Source organism: Semicossyphus pulcher, unplaced genomic scaffold (assembly GCF_022749685.1).
Source record: "Semicossyphus pulcher isolate SPU_LCO1_2020_fin unplaced genomic scaffold, fSemPul1.0.p SCAF_10, whole genome shotgun sequence".
Lineage (NCBI taxonomy): Eukaryota > Metazoa > Chordata > Actinopteri > Labriformes > Labridae > Semicossyphus > Semicossyphus pulcher.
Window position 1 is genome coordinate 17,550,580 of NW_027211604.1, and position 9,559 is coordinate 17,560,138.

The following is a 9,559-nucleotide window of genomic DNA, read 5'->3' on the forward strand; positions in this document are numbered from 1 at the left end:
GCCACAGAAACAAGGGAGCAGCAGCTACAGATGAACAGCATCTCCTGCTACACCTTCTAAAAGACACCCATCACTCGGCCTCAGGTTTCCAGAGAGTAACACTATCTCACTCTGTGTCTCTGTATGTGTGTGTGCTGCACACAGGTACGTATGTGTGTAGACCTCAGCAGCAGCAGCAGCAGCAGCAGGTCGGTCCTGAGCTGGTTTGGCCTGTGATGATAATAGAAGGCGACTAATAGAGAGCGCAGACGAAGCTGTCTTCCATCGCTCTGGTCACATTCTCATTTGTTGCTGCTGGCGGTGGATGAATTATTGAGTGAGGGGTGTTTGGGGCTTCCACCCCTCCCCTCACATTCCCTCACTCTGTGGATGAGGATGACAGCCACCCTGTGTGTGTGTGTGTGTGTGTGTGTGTGTGTGTTAAAGTGAGTGGGAAAGAGAGAGACAGTGTATATGTATGTGCAGGCATTCTTCTGCAATTAAACACAGCTCTCATCCTCATTCTGTCAAAAATGGTTTTTCCCTGCATGAAAACATCTCACACACACACACACACTCTCTCTCTCTCTCTCTCTCTCTCTCAAACACATACACACTGTTTATATTTCTCTTACACTCCTCTCTTTTTCCCTTCTCTCGCTCTCTTTTTTCCTATCTCTCTCTCTCTCTCACTCTTTCTTTTTGTTTTTTATCTTCTTTTTTTGACAGTCTCAACGTAAATCGTATCTCTTTTGCTCTCTAAGTTAGAAGCTGTTTTATATCTTTTTAAATAAAGTTTTTTTTTATTAAATGAGCTTCGATATTTTTAAAAAAAAAAAGCTTAAATTGGCCGGCACACCTCCGTTATTGCATGAGAATCTGTAATATACCTGTGAGCTGCTACTGAATAATTGAGGTGCCCTCAGTCGCCACATGCCGCCGGAGCTCGCGCGCCTTCAGCTCAACTTACCACACAGCGAGCAGCCCGCGTTATGATATCAATACGGGTATTACTGAGATCAATTATTCACGCGGCGGCGGAGGAGCTACTCTTTTAACCTCATATTTACGTCACAAACACCTTATTCAACGCAAAAGATACGGGGCCTTTTTGAGGTCTTAAACTTTGGTGATGTTTTTTTTTTTAACAACGAGACTTCGGTTGTAAAATGTTTCTAAAATAAATATGTCATATGTGACGTAGGCTGTTTTAGAAAGAGGCCTAATTACCCTCACACGTTAAAAAAATAATATATATATATAAATCCCATTTAACGCCATAAATTATAGACTGTAATTAATCATTCCTCAACATCAAAGAGAATATTAATAACAGCCACAAACGTTTCCGTTAATTACAACGTATTGATCTCCTGCGTGCTGAAACATCCCGCCGAAAGTCTCCCTGGGAAAATCACACAACCGCAGGTCATGATGGCTAAGGGAGGATTCCTGTGGAAGCTTTTTATTTCATTTTTTATCGTCATCTTTATTTTATGATCAATTTGCTCTGGTAGGATAAAACGCGGAGACGTATCCGGAAACTATGACTAAATAAAAATAAAAAATAAAAATAGGCCTATAAATAAAAACCTTTCTACAAAAGACATTTGTTATAGGTCTACGCAACGAGGTCATTTATTTTTTAACGAAAGTATTAATTTGAAAAATATATAATTGACAAGTGCGTTGTTGGCCTTCTGCATTGTTAGGCCTACTACGAAAACAGCCGGTATGACATTTGGCCCCCTCAAAAGAAAAAAAAAACATAACAAAGGGTAAAACAATACTTACTCAGCCAAACGATAAAAAGAAGTAAAAAATAAAAGCTTTATTAATTCCTCCTTTTCCTCGACCTGTTGTCGCTTGGCTATATCCGGTCCGCCTCTCCCTAGAGTGACCAGTCAGACGTCTCCTCCCAACTCCTCCACATTACTTCGTTTTATACCAATATAGAATTAATATTGCATCGTCATTACTTAATAATTTCAAAGCCCATGCTAGCACGACATAACCCGGTGACACGTGGGCATTCATAATTCAAAGTGCGCTAATTAGGGAGGAAGGAGCCATTAACGGCGTGCAGGGAGGACGCGCGTGCTGCGTTTCCGCGGTGTGAAAATGAAGGCCTTTTATTTTCTGCGGCGCTTATATCATGTTTGACAATACATATTTAATCCCAGCAGAGGTTTGGGGATTTATAAATAAGACATGGGAGCCAGTTTCCGGAAAACAAACACTGATTTTATCGCCTTTTGGTGCTTTTAAGGATGACATTAATTTCACATTTCGTACCCTTCAAAATAAAACACCTTGTAACTTTATATAAAAAAATGATGGTTAATGTTTGATATGCTGCTTCCTCATGATTCAATAAATAAAACTTAATAAAGCACAAAAATAAATTCGCTACGTCAGAGAAATTGTAGAAAATAACCAATAATTTATTAAGTTTAAACTTCACACATTTTTTTTCAAGTGAAATCAAGAGTGAGGAAAAATAAATACTTAAATAAGGTGATTTAAGCTATATACTGTATATATCTGGGCTATATATAATAAATATATAGCTCACCTGTAATGCTCCAAAACACGTTCACATCAAAATACTAAAATATAGCAGCAGCCAAAGCCACACGGAGGTGCCTCTTATAATATGACAGTGTCATTTCCATTTCTAAATAATTCAAGATAAACAGACTGAGTGTGTCAAAGCTTGTGAAAGCGTAATTATTCATATTTGTGCGTAAATGACGATCACACAGTTCACGAACAAAGATAAGTTTGCAAATAAATGTGGGGTTTTTTTCATCATTGACCTCACATTAGTCGGGAAAAAAATACGTGGAAAAAACACTTCAGATGTGCGTCAGTGATGGTGAGGATAAACCCTGATCTCAACCCGAAAAAAATCCCAATTTATCGTACAGCTGCAGTTTAACACCACTGACGATCAAACAGCCCGGAGAGGAGGCCATTTAAACTCCATTTAAAAAAAGTGAGTTAATATCCCTGAATGTGACAAACTGTCAGGGTGAGAGTTCATATTTAGTGTGTGAAACACGATCAACAACATCAAAGTCAGCCTCCTCACAGATCAATAACACAATCATGTATCAGTCCAATATTAACAACAAAAAAAGTGCAACAAGGAGGCGTGAGTGACAGGAACGGAACATTTCGAAGTAAAAGTCCTTTTTGCAGATAATCCCAGACGAGACGTGAAGATCTGTAGATAATCCCTGTTAGTTAGGCTACTTAGGCTATTATTAATCACTCGATCAAAAATGTAGTAGGCTATTTTATTCATGATGATGTGTGAAACTCAGTGCACCGCGGAGTATTTCATTCGTTTCTGTTTCTGCCGCTGGTTGCAAAACCACACTCGAACCACGTTTTTTTTCAGGTCCAGTTTCTCAGCGATGGCCGCGATTTTTTCCGAGGAGGGCCGAGGCTGGATGGCAAAGTACGCCTCCAAAGAGCGCTTCTCCGGCGCGGCGATGGAGGTGCGCTTTCTTTTCCTCTCGCTCCCGTTGAAAAGGTCCGGCTTGCTGCTTTTCTCCCGGTACGCAGCCTCCGCCTCCTCCAGCCAGGCCTGCAGCACTGGCTTCAGCGCGATCATGTTGTTGTGAGACAAGGTGAGGGACTCGAACCTGCAGATGGTGCTCTGGCTCAAAGACCCCACTCCGGGGATCTTGAGGTTGGCGAGGGCACCCCCGACGTCCGCCTGGGTCACCCCGAGTTTGATCCTCCTCTGCTTGAAGCGCTCGGCGAAGGCTTCCAGCTCCCGGGGATCCGACTCCACGTCGTTGACGCACGCCATGCCACCGTGCACGGACAGGGAGTGAGGATGCGCCATGGTGGCCATCGCCTGGTGCAGCTGCCCCATGGTCTGCAGGTGATGGTGAGGGTGCTGGTGGTGGTGCGCCGACGTGGTCATCCCTGGCGGCTCCGGAGCGCCCATCCCGGTCACGGCCAGGCTGGTGGAGAGGTGGTCCAGGAGATCCCCGGCCTCCAGGGTCTGTCCGAGGTGGTGGTGGTGGTGATGATGGTGGTGGGAGGCGATGGTGGAGGGGACGTGGGAGATGGGCACGGTGGTGGAGGAAGAGGAGGAGGCTGAGGTGCAGGGGACACTGCTCATGGTATGGTAAGTCACGTCTGGTTTGAACGGGTGACTCTTGCCGTGAGAGACAATGCTGTCAGCAGCCGCCAGAGCCTCTGCCCGTGCCAGCAGGCTCTCATCAAAGCCTCCGAATATATTGCCCTGCAGCTGCAAGCAAGAGTGCGCATACTGGAGTCAGTGGGGAATTCTGTCAGGCAGCGCTCAGGATCTAAAAAACATTTTCCAAAGGCAAGCAGCGCCGAGGAGAGGAGAGAACCCTCCTCAAAGCGCAGGTCATAAAAATTAATATGAAAGCAAGAGCATTGCTCGAATAGACATGTGGATGAGAGAGGGGGAGAAGGGGAGGGGATGTTGGGAGGGGGAGAGGGGGAACACAGACGGAGCAGAGAAAGAGAGAGAGGGGAAGATAGAGGATAGAACAAAGTCCTGTCAAATCAACTTTACAGACATTTTTCAGTGTGATATTTTCCCTCCACTCTCCCCCCGACCTCAACGTACCTGCGGGCCGGGCAGACAGACTCTGCGCATGCCCTCCGAGCCTGAGTGCAGGCCGGGATACTTGGGCGGCTCGTGCAGAGCCGGGTGCATGGAGAAATGCTGCTTGCCGTTCATGGTCATCATCCTCCTCCCTGCAAGCAGCTCGCGAGCAGTGTGGCCCCTGACATGAAAGCCGGCCGGGGGAGCGGACAGACAGCCACAGAGCTCCTCTGCTCTCCTTCAGCAGACTGAGCTGTTAACATGGGGCAGCGCCTCCCGGCATCCCTCTCGCCCTCTCCTCCTCCCCTCCACCCCTCCACCACCTCCTCCTCTTCTTTCAGCCTCCCTCCTTTTTCCCTCCCACCCCCGCTCCTCTGCTCAACTTACAAGTATAGCAAAATGTCTGCCTTTGTGCGCAAGCGTCAAATAAACCCAACCAAAATCATTCTAATATTCTTATTTTCATTAATGAGGTCGTTATTATGCGGCTATTTGGCTTTTCAACAATATTTTGTACATGTTGTTATAAAAGAAAGCCATTGTTTTAACCACTAGGGTTATTTTTAAGGGATTTCAGCACCATGGACAGCGCAGTACCGCTGAAGTTAGTGCACGTTGCTTAATAGAAAGTAAGACATACAGGCAGACAGAGAAAGAAAGAAAGAACAGAAGAAGGCCAAAAGAAAAGAAAGGACACAGATTAGAGCGACAGGAAGTGTAAGAAGGGATATGGATAGATCTACATAAAAGGCCCGCAGGTTGCTGACCAGCTGACCCCCGAGTATCTCCCTCCATGTGAACGCACATCCTCGGGGCAGCTTATAGACTTCTCAGGTGGCCGCCTGGTATGAACTCCTAAAGCTGCGGTTCTCGGGCCGAAAGAGGAGCCGAGGTGGGCGTGAGGCGGACCGATGACACAGCGGGTCCATCCGATCCTGCAGGCCGCCTCTCTGGTTCCCCAGACTGTGAATAATTCAGCAGCGCGGTGGCAGGCATCCATTACCACGCTGGCATGTTCTCATTCATTACACAGATTAAAACAGGCCAAGGTCTCTTTTTCTCACCAGGTGAACCTGTTGCAGGCTGGGGAGCCAAACTTTAATGGCTGCATATGGGGAGAGAGAGAGAGAAATATAGCCACTTCAACCTAAGGATGATATACGTATAACCATATAGCGTCATAAAATGTCTTTCAAAGAGCACATGTTAGAAAGCTGTGCCTCCGGGATGCCATAAGTCCCTTTTCTCACGTCACATCACCCTTCCCTCGCTTTTGCCTTAATAGCTGGGACCATTCATAATTTAGTGGTCATTGTTTACAACCCTGTCATCTCAGTGCTTTTCATATTCTGCAGATTGCATCTGACATGTTTTATGGAAAGTGTTGTCATATGTGTCCCATCTGGCCTGCACACACTCCACCACATGACCCAACCTTTCTGTCACCGCCTTCATTCCTTCACCCACTGGGGGGGAAACATTTCAGAGAAATCTTTTGTTTGCTATTTCAGCAGATTTTTACTCACTAATTACAATGAAGAATTGGCTTGTTTAAAGTGTGTGATTACATCTGGATCAGAAACCATTAATGTCCTGTATTTCTTATAGGCCTGTATGAAGTGTAATGTAACCTACTGAAAACAAACAATAAACATCCCATCCACTTTAAAGAAAGACAGATGTCATGAGTATATCATTATACTATAAGAATCTGATAGCGTCAGTTCTACAGGCATTATACGAGATTTGACTCTTAATAAAAATATTATTTTACTTCGCCATAATATTATAAAACAATCAATTTTTAATTACTTAGCACCAAATCACATCAAAAGGTATCTAATCACACTTTACATAAACAGCACTTCCAAACCGTCTTCTTTGTAATATTCCAAGAGTATTAGATTCTACGGAAGCTGAGGAAGGCCACGGTCACAGTATTTTTTAAAGTTGTAATTGCGAAGATCTCAGTTTCGTTCTCTTTGGCGGCACCTATGGCGATAAACGGTAATTGCGGGAGCACACTTCCCAGATATCCAGACAGTGTTGCATGTGTGACGTCCACGGTTGGCTCCGGTTGTAACTCTTGATTTTCCTTGCTAACAGTCGCTTTCCTTTTTAGACTGTTTGCTTCATCTGAGCGTCGAATTTGTTTCTTTTTTCTTTGGATTTTCACTTATTTTTGAAGTTGTATCTGTAGTCATCCATCTTTTCTTTCTTTGTTTGTTCAGCCATAGTAGATTACTGTTTACTCGCAACACTTGCAGAGACCAGAATAGCATAGCTCCGCCTACCCTCTCTGGCAGACCAACCACTGCTGGGTGATGGAAAATGGATCACAAACTGGGCGCCGCTTGTTATTTTTTCAGTCGCCACACACATCCAGTCCATAATACTATATACTGCAAATGCAAAGGCCTTCATCAGTGGGCCATAGGCTCAATCCCCATTGTGTAACCTCATTAGGCGATAGATAGCGACTTAACAGACATTTATTTAAATTAAAATCTTCAAGATTATCACTATGGTATAACATTTTTTAAAATCTCTGAATAACAAAGCTTAAATTTATTTAACTATTTTCTTTTGAAAATTACGTTTTCTTTTCTCACTAGCAGAAGATATTTATTGAGAAGTTGTAAATGAGTGTCTGGTTCATGTGATTACGTTATTTTAGCCTTAAGAAATCTATCATGAGAGTCAGATCAAGGAAAACTCGTTCAACATATACAATTTTACTCCTCCCTAACATTTTAAGCTTTAATCAGTTGCTATAGCTGTGAAGATGTCATTTATTCATGATTAAAGGAAATGATAAGGCATTGTTCATCTTTTTAAAAAATTAAGAAAGGTTTGATTTTAAGATTAAGGCATTACAAAAAAATTAATCGTATGCACAGGCGTTGTTGTCTTTTGTAAGAAAAACTAGCCAAATCCTTCAAATTTAAGTCAAATCATTTTTCTTATATCATACTTTCCCAACCACTCCTTCATAGAATTTAAATGGCATCAGTTGGCTTCCATAGATCCTGATTCTACCAGTGCTTGTTCCTCCACCTCCCAGTCACCGGGCCTCCATGGGGACCTGCCAGGAGCAGAGCACCGTTCAGGCCCCAGTTTTAAATCTTGTCCCCCCGGGCGAGCCAAAGTTCCTGCCTTAAACCAAACAGACTCTGAGTGTTTTCACTTGACTTCCTAAAGTAAGCAACGTTCATGCATTATTCAGTGATATTTTAATATGTTGTAGTCGTTGGGTGCTGTAATTAAACTGAGCTTCAGAGGTGCTTCCTGTGATGTGGTGGGATTTGTTTGGGGGGCATTGGCGTTAAAGTTAGTCTGAGTAAGGATTATTGTGCTTCATAAAAAATAGTGATTAGAAATTTAGATTTAATTCGTATAGTCTAATATTTGTGCCAAAACCCCACAAAGAATAATTAACCTACTAAACAATAGTCACCATAAACTGCCATTCTACTGTGTATCAAATGGTCAACAGTTTGCTGAGAGTCACTGGTAAACAGTGGCCTAGTGCAGGGGTTTTCAAAGTGGGGGCCGCCAGGGGGCGCTATGGGGGCCTCAGAAAATTGGAGGGAAGATAAGAAAAAATATGCAAAAAAATACATCTATATATTTTTAATTTTTTAATTTTATTTTTTAATAACCATTTGTCCTGAACTGTACAACACGTAAACTGCCGTGATCTCGGATTCTCAAATTCAGCTGCAAATTCGGCATGACAACGTCATAATGACGTCATAATCTGTGTAGACCTGACCTCTGTCTGGAGACCCTCTCAAACGAGTGTTTAAAACCTTCGAAACTTCAGCGTTACTTGATGCAAAAACATCCGGCAGAGGCCAATAAAACAGTAGACTTCTTCAGACGTAAAGAAGAGCATTTGGTCAGGCAATCTGCTGCGTTCACACAGCAATCTAACGTGCCCGAGCGGGCCCTGAAGGCATCATTTTTAGCCTCATACCACATTGCTCGTGCTAAAAAACCTCACACAATTGGAGAGGATTTGATTCTACCAGCTACCAAAGACATTGTCCTGTTCTGTTCTCATCTGTCAACAGTTTGTTGAAAAGTTTATTATTCAGTGGGAATATACAGAGCTGAAAAAATGTTCGTTAATAATTTTCTTATGCTAAACAAATGTAATAATTATTGAATAGTGAATAAAAGTAAAAAAAATACATTCTAAAAGTTGATGTTTCTTTACATATTTTGTAGCATTGTCTGTGGGTTGGGGGGTCCCCGGCCAGAAGCTAATGCTGTTTGTGGGGCTTTGGCATGGAAAAGTTTGGAACCCCTGGCCTAGTGAACATTTCTTATGTTATTATTATTATATTGTCTGTGCCCTCCAGAACATGAGGGCCCTGTATCTTAGCCCCCCTTTCCCCCCCGGTCATACTCTTCCTCTGGTACACTGCATCTAGCCACACATTTTAAACAATTAATTACAAATTGGTGTTTTCTGTTTGTGGTAAGAAGGCATTGTATAAATGTAATAATGCGCTCCCAGATGTCCTATTTTACGAAAATAACGAATGGAACAGGATTATTTTTGTATATTAGCACACCATGAGAGACTCGGTGGTTATTTTTGTATATTAGCACACCATGAGAGACTCGGTGGTTATTTTTGTATATTAGCACACCCTGAGAGACTCTGTGGTTATTTTTGTATACTAGCACACCCTAAGAGACTCGTGGTTATTTTTGTATTTTAGCACACCCTGAGAGACTCTGTGGTTATTTTTGTATATTAGCACACCGTAAGAGACTTGGTGGTTATTTTTGTATATTAGCACACCCTAAGATACTTGTGGTTATTTTTGTATACTAGCAAACCCTAAGAGACTCGGTGGTTAATTTTTTATACTAGCACACCCTAAGAGACTCGGTGGTTATTTTTGTATATTGCACACCCTAAGAGACTCGGTGGTTATTTTTGTATATTAGCACACCCTAAGATAC

At 42.9% G+C, this 9,559-nt stretch overlaps 1 protein-coding gene across 1 annotated transcript; it reads right to left on the minus strand.

The window, feature by feature from the left end:
- Nucleotides 1–3,304: 3,304 nt before the first annotated feature.
- pou4f3 (POU class 4 homeobox 3) lies at nt 3,305–4,723 on the minus strand. The gene is made up of 2 exons (XM_069669888.1): nt 4,601–4,723; nt 3,305–4,249 (listed from the first exon to the last, which is right to left on the minus strand). Exons 1-2 carry the CDS (start codon nt 4,721–4,723, stop codon nt 3,305–3,307), a joined length of 1,068 nt encoding a protein of 355 aa, XP_069525989.1.
- Between the last annotated feature and the right edge of the window lie 4,836 nt (nt 4,724–9,559).

Excerpts from the sequence above, each read along its gene's own strand:
- pou4f3 (XM_069669888.1), bottom strand. The coding sequence starts at position 4,723 with ATGATGACCATGAACGGCAAGCAGCATTTCTCCATGCACCCGGCTCTG. Across the intron at positions 4,250-4,600 it reads TCTGTCTGCCCGGCCCGCAG|CTGCAGGGCAATATATTCGG; the intron begins GTACGTTGAGGT and ends TCTTGCTTGCAG.